The following is a 16,116-nucleotide window of genomic DNA, read 5'->3' as shown; positions in this document are numbered from 1 at the left end:
ATAATGTCCAGCTTCGGACAACAGTATTACAAAGCTTGAAAAAGAAACGAATGAGAAAGTCTGTCGTTACCCAGTTGTTACCAAGTCACTAATTAACCGTCATGTAGCCGCCATTCGAGCATGAGTTTTACAAAATTAAACAAAACAAATTAGAAAAATAAACTTTTTATTGGAATACAACAATGTTGAACAATCATATTAAACATACTTGAGAATCACAACAATTAGTTAGGTTATATTCTTTACAATTTTATAACGATTTGACGGTTATTATTCTCGTAGCAATCACGTGAATTCGAGTAAAAAGTATCTCAAGTGCCAAGTTTTATACGAATACATCCAGTAGTTTTTTCATGAAAGAGTACGAAATAATTTCTAGTCTCACAAATTCCGTATTTATAATATTAGTAGGATTTATAAAGACTAATACGATAATTACCATCTTTTCGCACTTTGTAAGCTGATTTAGGCTAATTGCCAGACAGACGTTCAATGAACACATAAATAGACTTTTTTTTTTATTGGATTTAAGTGCTTCTAAGGATTACTTTATTTGACTTGTCAAATAATAATGTCTTACCATCAGCCCTACTGAAATATGGTAAAAGACCTTTATACCATATTTAAAAATAAAAAAATATCTACGGTAAAATATTGTATACAAGAATATACCATATTTTACAAATAATTTGAGCTAAAGGTATAAAGTAACGTTATTATATATTTTTTTAAATAGTAGAATTTATGTTAACAGATAAAATATATAAGGACCAGTTTAAACATAAAAAAAATTGGACTCGTTACACCGAACAAGTATACCTACTTAAATTTTACATCACCCATTTTGACTCGATTCTTATTAAGACTAGCTATTTAAGTATCAATAACGTATATAAGATTTATTCTAAGTACATTTAATTATTAAGGATCTTACCTTTTATAAAGCGAGTTCAATACTCTTTACAATAACATAAAAATATAGGTATATGAAATAGCAATGAAAAATAAGGGATCTCACCCTTTTTAAACGATTAGAATACACTTTGAAGATATGATAAGGTAATATATATTTGCATTGAATAATCTTGGGGTGTATTATATAAATTCATAAGTACATTTGGTCCATTAACATGTACGGTTAACTAACTCCTACTAATCTGATAATACGTATGAAATGATAAGTACATTAATAGATCCAATAATATATGTTATATTAGTTTCTATATGCATTAACTAACGTTTTTCTTTACACATCTTTGATAATATGTCATATCAAATAAATCAAGATAAATCAATTCATCTTTTATGCTAGACCAGACTGCAACTATTTTATTATTATTTAATAGCTCCTAATTCAATAAAACTGTACATTTTAGCACAATATTTTGTTATTATCCTCCTGATTATAGAGAATATATAGAAGTTCTATTAGCTACCTTTACAAGTACGCTCTTTCACAAAAACAACCATGAATCCATTCTTTAAAAAAAAATCATGTATATGTATGCAAAGAGAACAAGAAAGACCGCGAGCACCGCCAGCTCGCTCATCCAGCGTCTTTTTGCGGGCTTCTGACTATGGATTGTTAAATTCAATCACTCATGATTGTATGCGCTGGCTTTCCTTCCGCGCTCCTGATCACCCATGAAAGAACGTGCATGTAAAGGCAGCTAATCTGTCGTTTAGACAACATCTTACGAACATGTATCACAATCGATTTACAACTTACTATACCGGGGAATGTTTTCTAATCAAGTCTAATATATTGAATACTAAAAACAATTGAACCTCAATCTTGGTGTTTCCGAATTTAAAATTACAACCAACAGTTATGTTGGCACAAATTTATTTCACTATAAACCTGACCAATACTTAGCATATAAATAAATTCGTTCACATATGGCATAAATGTGATGTGCCAAAACCCCATGTTCACATAAAATCTAAACTAAACAAATAATACACATTTTTTCGCATATTTCTTCTATATAACAATTTAGTATCTGTTAACAAGAGTTGTTGGACAATATAAAGAATTATAATAAGATAGAAGATCTCGCTAGTTCTTACTGTGCAAGAGAGATAGAGATAAAGCTGTAATTCTTTAATCCCTTTAAAAAGGGTTAATTTACAATAGACAACATTGCAATAGCATATATTGGTTGTCACTCTATTCTCCCAAATTTTAATTTAAAAATGAATAAGTATTATTATAAATATGTTCAACTTTATTTGAAAAGAATATGATACGAGTTTCTTGTCAGTTCTTCTCAGCTCGAAAGCTCTCCGAACTGACGGTAGATTTGACACATCGTAAGAGTCTGTAGACTTACATGAATAAAGATATTTTGAATTGAATTGAATAATAAAATTACAAAAGAAATCCATTTAATGCATTAGAAAAACTACACGAATTAGTACCAAGAATTCCCGCACCATGGGCAGTGTTTATTGTCCAATAATTTTAATATATTGTTTCTGGTGTATCCTTAACATAGAAAAACTAGTTCTAACCAGTTCTACCCGCTTACCGCCGCCACTTTCAGAGCGCATCGTTCTCTTTGAGCAGGTAATGTCCGATCAGTCTTTTCTGAATGTCTGTAACTCCACCATATATCTGCGTACCTCTAGCGTCCCTGTTGACATGAAAGTGAACTGTATGAAAATATTCTACAGCCATATTGACGACCTGAGTAATCTAGCGGTTTGGCACACAGCTTTACTTTCGATGGTTGCTTCGATTTCTCGCCCAGTACCAACATTTGTATTCTTGACTATGATTGTGACAGGTAGGTCTGAGTATTTTATATGTATATTATGTATGTATTTACGAAAAAAAAAATCTTTGTATTTATATCAGTTGTGTAGTATCCATAACACAAGCTTTAGCTAGCTTAAATTGGGACTAGATGGCGCTGTGTGAATTGTCCTGAGATTATTATTATTATTATTATTATTTACAAAAAAAATGTATTTACATATGTCTATCAGTTGTGTAGTATCCATAACACAAGCTTTAGCTAGCTTAAATTGGGACTAGATGGCGCTGTGTGAATTGTCCTGAGATTATTATTATTATTCAGTGGTCAAAACACATTTTTCTTCTGTTTTCCTTCTTTCTACATACCTGAAGTGTCGCTCCGCGTCGTAGTCAGTGGACAGTCCGCGGCCGCCCAGTATCTGCACGCAGTGGTCAGCGACGGCGGCCGCATTCCTTCCGGACACGTACTTGGCCATCGCACTATTCTTCGTGCTCACGTTGGTGGCTGCGCGGTACGTTAGCAGCCGGGCCGTCTCCACCAGAATGGACATATCAGTCAGCCTGTCCTGTTATATATAGACATTTATTATAAGAGTCAGTAGCAGTCAGACGGTTTCATTTCATTAGTACTTAGTTTTTGTTTCACTCACACCTATTTATCCTTAAAAATACCGCTCCCGCTCGCACACTAATGTGTACGACCTAAAAGTGTCTTTTTTTTTGTTATTTTGACATGTGTTTGCTAGACACTTTTTATTCATTATTAGCCCGAATTGCAATACTAATGTGATGTGACAGAACAATGTTTTAAAAAGAAAGTGATTGGTGTTTTAGGTGTAGCTTACTATATACTATATATTGTAAGCTACACTAAAGGATTTCATATCATAATCTTTTAAATAAGACCACTTTTGACGACTTCGGTGGTCTAGCGGTCTAGCACACCGCTTTACGTCCGATGGTCGCGGGTTCGATTCCTCGCACGGCACAAACATTTGTATTCATGAGTATGATTGTTTGTATCGGTCTGGCTATTTTCTATGTATAATATGTATGTATTTACGAAAAATATTATCTATGTATTTGTATCAGTTGTCTAGTACCCATAACACAAGCTTTAGCTAGCTTAACTTGGGTCTAGATGGCGCTGTGTGAATTGTCCTGAGATTATTATATATTATTATTATTATTACTTTTGTGTATTGGGGCAACATGAAAACATGAAAAAATACACGTAAAAATACGAGATATTAAATTAAAAAATGGCTCTCATTTAGGAGGGAGGGGTGAGATCCCCTTTGTATAGTAATTCGTCAATAAAATATAACGTACAATACGTGGTACAATTATCGGAACTCCGATACCTAACAGACTGTATATAAACAATAATTTTATTTCCTCCAATTTTCAAATTACACATTTTTCCCTGATTCATCTTTCCTCTTACAATTTATGTATATTTTTGTGTATTTGGAATGACAAACAAGCTGACGGTAACCGTTACCTATATACAATTTACATTATGAATATGACGTTATCACGTAACTTCCGACACTCATGCGTTGCTATTCCGGACGAGTAAGATAATCATAAATCTTATATTGTAATTTTATTGCCTACAAAGGAAATACATATAATAAAGGCAGCTTGTTGGCTAAAATAGGAAGAGCTTAGGTACTCACGCAGGTCACGGTCACTCTTTTTTAGTAAAAGGTAGTCTACACATATAAATAAAATTGGAGTGTCTGTTTGTAATATTGAAATAACTGTTTTTTACTGCATGCATATGAATATAAATACGGTACATACACCAAAAAACCACTTTTAAAATTTTTTGTCTGTCTGTCTGTCGGTCTGTTTGATCTAATCTCTGAAATGGCTGGGCCGATTTTGACGGGACTTTTTTGCCAGGTAGCTAATGTAATAAGTAGTAACTTAGGCTACTTTTATTTTAGAAACATTATTTTATTATAGAAAAGTAAAGTATAATTCGGACGCGAACGAAGTCGCGGGTACAGCTAGTTGTTATAATAAGTTGTTTTAATGCGGTTTTCATTCATCAACAAAGTAATTTCTGAGGAAGGTTTTAGATATTAAGGTTTTCTGTATTGTATATAAAATGTATACAATACATACAAATAGGAATGAAGTCATGAAATATTGTTACACAAATATTTACCTTAACTGAGGGTAGTCGGGTCAGACTTTTTCCGAACGCAACCCTTTCCTTCGCATAGTTGATAGCTGTATCAAGAGCCGCTTGGGCTATACCTGAAACATACAAAAAACTATTACATACGACGGTTGCTTAATGATACTGGCACGCATCCCCCTAAGAGGGCGCAGGTTGGGGCTAGCTAAGGGATAAGAACTCCCGGGGAACTGGGTTTATCTGGGTAATATTGTTTCTTTCATTTTATTTGTCTTACTGAATGTTAAATGAATTATGGTCGAATTTGGACCACTGGGTGACCATTGGTTGATTCAAAACTGAAATGATATCTAGCCACGATTATTTCTATTCAATTCTTACCAACTGCATGAGCGGCGATCCCTATTCTGCCCTGATCCAACTGCTCCATGGCAATCTTGAAGCCATCCCCGGGCTCGCCCACCATGTATGACTTGGGTATCCTGACATCTTCCAAGGTCAGATCACAAGCCGTCACCGCCCTGTGACAAAGGCTTCAATCCTGTTTGATACGCTCCTTTTATTGAATGAATTGATTGTATGGATAGAGTTTCAAAGAGTAAGAAATACGAAAAATAATCTGATAGTGATGTTAATGGAAGTAACGAGTTAATTACAACATTTAAGCCTGACAATTATTTTGTACTATATTCTTATTTTAGTTTTAGAAAATATTGTTACTATATTTTTTAACTTTGGTACAAAGTCTTTGTACCAAAATTACATTCGAATCTGACGAGTAGTGCAAACATTGACTTTGTTTTACGTTGATTTCGTTGTAAGTCAAAGTCAAAATTATTTATATACATAGGACTCATAGTTTGGCAAGGAACTGGCAAGGAAACCAACTGATATATATATTTAATAATCATTTCAAAATACCATGCATACATATAATCTTTTGCGGTTATAATACAAATAGGATTTCTTTTTTCAAGAATTATAGGATAATTATATATAGAAGGCATCACAGAAGAAAGTTATGTTCTGTGGAAGACATAATCACAAAAAAAAGATAAAATACCTCACGCCGATAATTGGCTCTTTCTTGCCTCTGAATACACCTTCTGCATCTAGAGGCACCAGGAAACCTGAAAAACGACATATTTTATTGTTAAAACAATATTATAACTAATTTTAATAATCAAGGAATTAATAATAACTACAATCAAATACAATATATGAAATGAACCCATAGACGCCAGTTGCGACCAACAGTAATCAACAGTGGGAAAAGGACTGAGTGGTCTAGTCATGATTACCGATCCCCCATATGGTATGTATATGATCCTATCCCATATTAATTTCTTCATAATTGACAGTCTGCTTTTCTAACAAAATGTACCAGTCCGATAAATATGAAAATTTGTAAATATTTTCGGATATTTGTTACTCCGTCATATAAATTGGCAAATTCAGCTTAACAATATCTGTTATCAATTGACATTGAAGCAGTAATACGTGAGTTGTACCTATGTCTGAAGGGTAAGATAGTCCATGATATCTCTGACATAAGAGCTATAATACCTTAATCCGTTAGGAGCGGCAACAGGCCTAAAAAGATTTCTACGTGTACGGGATTTTCAATATATATTTGGCATTACACATTCAAATAAATAAACTATTTTATTAAAATACTTCTAAGAGATATAACAAAATATTCTGATTTCCTCTCTAGTTTAGTCATTTTATTTTTTAAGTTCTCTCCAATGCTATCAATCGAGTTCCCCCTGAGTTCCGGTCTGAGGGTCGTTGTCCCCGGAGCTGATGCCGGGGCACAGGGACTCGCCTCGAGTACTTACCTAACCTACACACTCCTGAAGGAAGATATGTCTTTCAGAATAAGGTTTCATGTCTCTGCATAATATAATTTCAATTCAAACAAAGCAAGTTGCTTGTATAGTAGTCGTAATTTTTCTTACTCTACCACAACTTTCGGAACGCAGACTCATCACAAGAAAAATGAGCAAGAAACTTGCGTGATGCTCTTTTAAATGTGTTGTTTTTAATAAATACGCATTAACAAGTAGGAGGCATGCTTTAATCAACATAGAAACCGATACACATACATTCCTTGTTCAATCAGATAATATTGTTAGCACTAAGAATTTTAAGTTATTTCTATAAAAACATTCTTATCATTTTTATAAAACAGCTTATTGTTTTCACAAAGAAAGTGTTATATACGTTTGAATCTTTTTCAGGCAGATTTATGACAGACTGGCAGTTTGTAAAACCTTACGGAATTCCCATAAAACGAATTACTAGCTTTAGTTATACAGCATTTAGGTAAGGTGAGACAGTATTGCACATGTAGAAGACTTTATAAAAAGTCTACTTCGATGATGCTTTATCCAATATACTTACAAGCTATACCCTTGTGTCTAAGGTCAGGATCAAAAGTGGCAAACACTGTCGTGGCGGAACCCTCGATGGCAGAACTGACCCAGCTCTTCTTGCCTTTGAGCACCCAATAGTCGCCATCTTGAATAGCTTTCGTATTTATGCTTGCTGCGTCACTTCCCGCGCCTTAAAAATATATTTATTTATCATTAGCGACAGATCCCGTATTCAATCGGGTGTACATACAAGGGGGTTGGTAATGTGGTCTAATAAGTCAAGTTGAACTCCACCCAGTTCGCCTTGAAAACCATCGTTGTAAAATGCCATTTGTCAAGACGGGCTAACTGACCTGATTTTATGGTCATTTTATCTTCTTCAACTGGTGCCACCCCCGCGTAAACCGTTAACGAAGGCGCATTGTTCCATTGTCATCCATAAAAAAAATCATGTACAGACCCTCGCGGTACAACAAGTTATACAACTATGTATACATGTATTATAAATATAAACAAATGATATTTAAAGATAAAAAAAGGGGATCAAGGTATTATCATTCAAAAGAGGCGCCTATGATACGATGAACTATGCGAACTCGTTCGCAGATCCCCCGCTCTTTAGTTCGTTAGACAAAACATTATGTATATTATATTTAATATAAAATACAAGTAGAGGTTTTCCCAAAAACATTTTCTTATGTGATTAGAATGACAAGCAAGCCCATCTAATAAGCGGTAACCGTAGCCTATGTACATAAACAGCGCTACGAAATTACGTTATCATGTGACGCCCATAATAGTGTTCATCCCTTGCTTTTCTAGAGGACTATGTTATACATCTTATCCTGCAATATAATGAGACTGAAGTACACACGCAGACAATTTATCAGAGTCTAGTCTGGTGCACTACAATAACATAAAAAAGCAAAATTGAGGTCTAATGGAGCAGTCTACAACCTTTCTCTGAATCAACAGTTAACGAACTGATTTACAGAACCGTTGCGAACTAAGAGCTCTCCGAGAACTATTATGCGTAATTTATTATGACACCCTAAAACTCCACGTGCACAGTTAAGTTACTTATCGAACTTATCGAACCAGTATACACGTTAATGGAGGACTTGTACAAATTAACAATGATTTACTAGTAAATAATAAAAATAAATAAACTGATAATAACTAGTAGGCATCAGTTGACATTATTTCTTATCATTACTAAAACATTTTAACGAATCGCAAAAGTTTTATAGATATGTACTTTATCAATGATGATAAAAATTGAACAAGTCACTATATAAACAAATCCACACAAGGGCACGATATGTCATTTGTATGTAGGTAGTATTTGCCACCCAGACGGGAGATTAGGGTTGCCAAACCTCCCGGCTTGCCAGGGAGACTCCGGTAATAATGGTTAACCTCCCGACCTCCCGGAGTTCTACGGTTTTTCTAAACAATTCCTGTCTATAAAGCTTCATGCGAGCGCATGATTGAGCAAGGAAATAACCGAATGAGTGTTTTTTTTGTAAAAACAGAGTAAAGTAAAAGCAAACAAGAACAAACTTCGATTTTTCACGTAATATTTTTATAATTTGTGGTGGAATAATTATATTATTATAATAACCGACAAATATTAGTTGCTGCGCAAAAGAAATATATATTTAAAGATCAATTAATGATTTACTTTTAATAACAATAAAAATAAATTGATAAAATTTTTAAACATAATATTTTCCCTTCGAAGAATTAGTAACCCTACGGGAGATATAGCCCGTTATCAAATTAGAATATAAACCACTAGCCGATAACCGCGACTTCGCTTGCACTTTTCCAAATTATTTCTTTTGAAATAAAATATAGTGTATGAGACATATCCTTCGGATCAATCTATCTTCAGTGTATCTGTTTGTTTGATACTTCTCGACTAAATGGCTGAATTGACACTAATGACGTGACATAATAATATCTTGGGCGCCATCTAGTCTCCAGCTAAGCAGAGCTTGAGTTGTATGTGAGTACTAAACAATTAATATAAATACATGGCTACATATTTTTGTAAATACGTACATAATATATATAGAAATCACCTCAACCAAAACAAACAATTATACTCATGAATACAAATATTTGTACCGTTCGAGGAAAAACCCGCGACTTTCGAAATAAAGGCAGTGCTAAACCGCTAGACCATCGAGACCGTCAAATATAGATAGTCTATCTAATAAAAATAAGAAAATATCGCTGTAACAGTTATAGTATCATGCAAAAAGTCAATCAAATCATCTACCTTACCAGGTTCACTTAAAGAGAAGCATCCAATTGATCCTTTAGTGAAATCTCTTAAAAACTGCTCCTTCTGCTCTTCTGTTCCCTTCTCATTCACCAAGTTTGCATATAAGAAGTTGTGTATTGATACAATCATGCCAGTACTGGCGCATCCTCTGGACAGCTCTTCCACTGCGATCGCGAGAGACAAGTAGTCCAGGCCAAGACCTCCATACTCCTCGTCAACATTGGCTCCCATAAGACCTAGGTCGGTTAATTTTTTAATCTGAAAATAAAAAAACAATTATAAATTAAAGATCTCGACAATATACCTATGTAGTTATATATAGTATATTGTCATAAATGAGTGAAGCAAAACTTTGTGCCCCTTTTTACGAAAATTGCGCCGACGCAAGTATGAAATTTCGCACACTTATAGTTCATGTAAAAAGAAGTACCAGATGCAATATTTTTTTAAATTATTAAAAAAAACATTACCTACACTACTATATATTCGACACACCCACGCATGTTTATCTCATTACTCCTTTGTTAATGAATTATGGTAGAATTTCGACTATAAATTTTATATTGTAAAGAGGTTAAAGTCTTTGAGGAGGTAATATCTGGATCTATTAAACTGATTTTGAAAATTCTTTTACCAATAGAAGGCTACATTATTTGTGATTGTCATAGGCTACATAACCTCACGCTATTACCAACAGGAGCGGAGCTGCAATGAAAGCTCTTACAAAAACGGAGAAAATGTGACCCAGTTGAAGTTGGGCCAGCTAGATTCTTACATAGCAAACAGTTTAAATTTTATTATATGTATAGAAGATAATAATAGTAAGTGCAAATTGAAATAATAATAAACAAAATAGTTACGACATATAATGGTCGAAAATCAAACAACTACTTACAAACATGTCATATTTTTTTAAATGATGTCTGCTCAGTTCTTGTTGTATTTAAAAGAACACACACCAAACTAAAGTTAATTTATTTTTCTTTTGTTCATCTAAATATGGAAGATAAGTGTGTTGTAGCATGAATTATAATAATGTGTACTTTAATAGTTTCTATGAGTAATTGCTAATTTTTATTGGTTTGAAATATTTTCAAATGATCTTTATCTTTCTTTTTTACCTTTAAAAGTTTTAATACAACTATGGTCGAAATATTTACAACATTATAGTCTACTAAGGCCTTCTACACTTAGTACTTTATATTACTAGCAGACCTGGTCACGCATTGCTGTATTATTATTTTTTTACAATACTACTATATTCTTGAATAAAATAATATTGCGACTATAAATTGAGATGTAATTATCCTATTTTTTAAGTTGGATCAAATTGCACACAATGTGCAAATCAAATTTGACATATAATTTTTATATATAAAGATATGTTTGATATTATTTAACTTTCTACAAAGTATTATAACTAAATCTTTTGGCAAATAAAAATAATCCTGAATACACAGTGCTATAATTTTCTTGTCATATTTTCCATTTTTTTATTGTATATGATGTAATATGGCTACTAAATCTAGACACGCGGCAGCGTGTCAAGCCGAGTTTCAAGTAAACTGGCTTGCAGCACCGTGTGTATATTTACACGAACCATTTGGAGCCACTTTTGACTCCCTCATAACTCAAAAACTCTTTCACACAAACCTATCAAATTTGGTTCATATATTGAGACTTGCGAGATAAATATGTGTTCCAAATTTCATAAACATATCTCAAACGGTTATTTAGATATTAATGTCCAAAAATCGTCATTTTTATCACTGATCAACTATAGATCAAAATTATAACCCACTTCCAGATGACCTAGGAAGTTCAAATTTGGTATGCAGATAGGTAATTAGGTGAATATAAAGGAAAAAATCTGAAACTGGTAAATTGTTATCATTTTACTACAATTTTTCACTTTAATTGATTCTATTTCAACTTATACTGGACGAATACTAAAATTCTATGAAAACGTCGATAGCCACCAATTGACATTGATCCCTGGCGAAAAATCTCATCTTGTACTGGACCGAAAGTAATATTGTATGAAAACGTCGATCATTACCAATTTACGTTGACCCCTTCACATCAGTGTCGATAACTAGCAAACTTCAAATATTGCATTGAGCGGTAAACACTAGTTGCTATAATTTAGATTCTGTCTAAAATATACTCGTACTTATAACTAGGAGTATAGTCGAATTTCGTATTTATTATGTTATTAACTGAGATTTGGTATTCATTATTGTTTCAATATTTAGCGCACATCGATAGTGTAAAATCATTATTTTTATAAATAATTATTAAATAATAGGCATTTCGGTATACGGCGCCGCGGCGCGCGTGTGGGAATAAAACTCAATGTTTTGTTTCTCGATAACTACCCTATTAGGTTGCGATTTAAGCTACGAAATTTATAGCTTTCTTAAATTATACTTATATATTTGTGATTATATTATTATTACATTGTTTTAGTAAATACGTATGGTATAGACAATAGTTTAAACCAAAAATTAATAACAATTTTAGTATAGTTATAAGAAGGAATGTACAGTTAAATCGAGAATGAGAACTTATTGGTAACAAATTGTTTTCTTGAGAATTCAATAGATAACAGTCAATTTGTTACATAATCGTCTTTACGAACTATAACGTGTCAATAACAAGTTTCAGATATTAAATAATGTATATGTTGACAGGGAACAATTCCGTATTTGCTTAACATATGCTATTACTATCCACAAATCACAAGGCCTTAGTTTTGGCAGTCCTCTTCTCAACATAGGCTCCTCTATATTTAATAAAGGGCAGGTTTACGTTGGACTCTTCAGAGTTAAAACCTTAGATGGAGTACGTCTTAACAATTTTGATCCAAGTCACGAGAGCTCTATTGTAGAGTACAACCATCTGTGGACGTTATACCGCCCCGATTTGCCCAAAAATTCCTGATACCGAATTGGCATTGCACTTGAACATTTAAAAGTTACAAGAAAATATAGAAAATAACACAAAAAAAAGACAATTATACCCCGTAAATATACGAAAATACAGTAATTTATCAAAAATAATTTGGTATTAATTTAGTTATAAATAAGTACCTCGTATAATTTATGTACAAAAAGTAATGATATCCCATCAAAAACATAAATGTGAAATGATAGCCGAGTTTAATATTATGATATATGCCTTGATTGTTGACTTCTACGACAAAAGAGATGAGATCTAAATGGGTGCCAAGTTCAATGGTCTGTCCTGAAATGTATTTATCCCATCAAAAACATAAATGTGAAATGATAGCCGAGTTTAATATTATGATATATGCCTTGATTGTTGACTTCTACGACAAAAGAGATGAGATCTAAATGGGTGCCAAGTTCAATGGTCTGTCCTGAAATGTATTTATAACAATATAAAATATCATTTCTTCTTATAACTTTAATATACTGTAGCCTAAGGTCTAACTTATCTATTGAATTCTCAAGAAAACAATTTGTTAGCAATGAGTTCTCATTCTCGAGTTAACTATACATTCCTACTTATAACTATACTAAAATTGTTATTAATTTTTGGTTTAAACTATTGTCTATACCATACGTATTTACTAAAATAATGTAATAATAATATAACCACAAATATATAAGTATAATTTAAGAAAGCTATAAATTTCGTAGCATAAATCGCAACCTTATAGGTTAGATATCGGGAAACAAAACATTGAGACATATGAGGGCGGCTGCCATTCGCTCGGACAGGTTCGCGTCAACGTTTTATCGCACAATGTGCGGCGCCCTATACCGAAATATCTATTATTTAATAATTATTTATAAAAATAATGATTTTACACTATCGATGTGCGCTAAATATTGATATATTAATACCAAATCTCAGTTAATAACATAATAAATACGAAATTCGACTATACTCCTAGTTATAAGTACGAGTATATTTTAGACAGAATCTAAATTATAGCAACTAGTGTTTACCGCTCAATGCAATATTTGTGTTTGCTAGTTATCGACACTGATGTGAAGGGGTCAACGTAAATTGGTAATGATCGACGTTTTCATACAATATTACTTTCCGTCCAGTGCAAGATGAGATTTTTCGCCAGGGATCAATGTCAATTGGTGGCTATCGACGTTTTCATAGAATTTTAGTATTCGTCCAGTATAAGTTGAAATATAATCAATTAAAGTGAAAAATTGTAGTAAAATGATAACAATTTACCAGTTTCAGTTTTTTCCATTATATTCACCTAATTACCTATCTGCATCAAATTTGAACTTCCTTCATCTGGAAGTTTTAATTTTGATCTATAGTTGATCAGTGATAAAAATGACGATTTTTGATGTTTGAATATGGAACACATATTTATCTCGCAAGTCTCAATATATAAACCAATTTTAACAGGTTTATGTGAAAGAATTTTTAAGTTATGAGGGGGTCAAAAGTGGCTCCAAATGGTTCGTGTAAATATACACACGGTGCTGCAGGCCAGTACTTGAAACTCGGGACACAGATGCCGCGTGTCTAGATAACAATATAAAATATCATTTCTTCTTATAACTTATATATACAATAGCCTAAGGTCTAACTCTTGCATATACGAAATATACTGTAGCCTTCGTTCTAAACATGTTACTTGTCGGTTCCTATTTTAATATTAGTAGTAACTAGCAATCGAAAGTAATAATTGGTATATGAGAACTGGCCAAGTTAGACCTTAACAGTATATTATCATATAAGAAGAAATGATATTTTATATTGTTATAAATACATTTCAGGACAGACCATTGAACTTGGCACCCATTTAGATCTCATCTCTTTTGTATCAACAATCAAGGCATATATCATAAGATTAAACTCGGCTATCATTTCACATTTATGTTTTTGATGGGATAAACTATTACTAAAATGTTTTTATAGTTACATAATAAATACCCAAACCTATACAAACATATATGTTTGTATAGTATACTAAAGGAACAGATGTGCAGTGTTAAAATTAAATATATCAATAACTCTTGCAATACAGACTGTTTATGTACACATTTTAATATTGCAAAGTAATATTAATACTTATTAATTAATAACATATACTAAAAGTAACTTAAGTATGTTTTTTGTACGAAACCTATATACCTCATCAAATGGAAATCTACCAGCCAAATCAAGTTTCGATGCATTTGGTCTAAGATTCTTTTTGCTGAAACGTCTACAGAGATCCTGTATGCTTTGCTGCTGATCAGTCAGCTGGGTAGTGAATGTACGGCATTGTGAGGCTGTTGCCTTTGCTCCATGCAGTGTGTACACTAAAAAAAGACATATCACTAATATAACAATCAAACAAAGTTTTTTATGTAACTGGAATGTCAAACAAATTGCCTCCACACCTATTGGTAAGGGTAACTGTGCCTGGTGAGCAAAGCTATGGTCATCAAATTAACATTGAAGTGTCACATACACTTGCAATATCACTATTGTGTTGATCTTTAGGACTGATAATATGCCCTTACATCATGTGACATGTTCAATACCACTCATAGACTAAGATGTAGAAGAATTATGAATTCCTATACTATAATTGCCTTATCGCAGCCTTGAACCAAAACATATCTTATAAGCAAGCTGCTTAGTGGCTAAATTAAGTAGAGAGAAATACACACACAGAGAAAACAATTTACAGTCTCCCTCAATAAAAGTTTTAAATAAATGACATTTTATCTTCACCATTATAATTATTTCCATAAATATATTGAATAGAGTTAATGATAGTGATCCATGGAGTGCCTAAAAAGTTTAAGTTAAACAGTTGGCTAACAATGGTGACCTCAACATAAGTGTATAATAAAGGTCTCTCCATACAAGTCTGGATTTCTATACATAATATACTTCACATACTACTTTATCTGTACTTCCTATTAATACCAACTTTAAAAATAATGTTACTACTAGACATACTTTTTGGCATTTAATATTAAGCATTAATCAAGTTATATTTAATAATTAAAAAAGATATTCAATAAAAAAAAATTAAAACTGGACATACTTTTTGGACTCTCATATCAGGCTCTAAACAAGTTATATTTAAAAATAAAATAAGACATTAAATAGTACTTACAACATAACTTCGTTGATTTTACTAATGCGCCTGTTGCCATTATGAAATTAGATAAAAAAAAATAATGCACCAGTTGTATGTATATGTGTGTAATGTACGTATTCTGTAACTGGAGGTAACTGGTGTATAGTAATCGAGAATCGACATACAAACGCGATGTGCGATAATACAAAATGATAATGTTACAAGGTCACACAAAACTTGTTTTGAAAACTTTACCGCATAAGCCTATACATAAAAATTCAACCTCTAAAGAAAATGCAAGGATACTAATGTAGTATTATTAATTACTGCAGTATAAGAATAACAATAATCATATATTGAAATAAGCAATTAAAAAGATAACAGTGATATGTAAAGTATGTAAATTTTATATTGTATAAAATAAACAAACATGAGTAAAAAAAAATTAAAAGT

At 32.5% G+C, this 16,116-nt stretch overlaps 1 protein-coding gene across 1 annotated transcript; it reads right to left on the bottom strand.

Moving 5' to 3' along the window:
- Nucleotides 1-2,406: 2,406 nt before the first annotated feature.
- On the bottom strand, nucleotides 2,407-16,068 carry LOC131846309 (short-chain specific acyl-CoA dehydrogenase, mitochondrial-like). Its single transcript, XM_059195578.1, has 9 exons — nucleotides 15,700-16,068; nucleotides 14,721-14,890; nucleotides 9,584-9,842; nucleotides 7,320-7,481; nucleotides 5,977-6,043; nucleotides 5,295-5,434; nucleotides 4,941-5,032; nucleotides 3,128-3,327; nucleotides 2,407-2,636 (listed from the first exon to the last, which is right to left on the bottom strand). Exons 1-9 carry the CDS (start codon nucleotides 15,737-15,739, stop codon nucleotides 2,543-2,545), a joined length of 1,224 nt encoding a protein of 407 aa, XP_059051561.1. The 5' UTR covers nucleotides 15,740-16,068; the 3' UTR covers nucleotides 2,407-2,542.
- Nucleotides 16,069-16,116: the final 48 nt, after the last annotated feature.

Source organism: Achroia grisella, unplaced genomic scaffold, assembly GCF_030625045.1.
Source record: "Achroia grisella isolate CSIRO2021 unplaced genomic scaffold, CSIRO_AGI_Agris_v1 utg509, whole genome shotgun sequence".
Classification (NCBI taxonomy): domain Eukaryota; kingdom Metazoa; phylum Arthropoda; class Insecta; order Lepidoptera; family Pyralidae; genus Achroia; species Achroia grisella.
The sequence above is the reverse complement of the archived record's forward strand: the minus strand, read 5'-3'. Positions and strand labels throughout refer to the sequence as shown.

Coding starts and splice junctions, on each gene's coding strand:
- LOC131846309 (XM_059195578.1), bottom strand. CDS start 15,739: ATGGCAACAGGCGCATTAGTAAAATCAACGAAGTTATGTT. Junction 14,891..15,699: donor AAAATCAACGAAGTTATGTT/GTAAGTACTATT, acceptor GTCTTTTTTTAG/TGTACACACTGCATGGAGCA. Junction 2,637..3,127: donor GACGCGGAGCGACACTTCAG/GTATGTAGAAAG, acceptor TCATGTCAACAG/GGACGCTAGAGGTACGCAGA.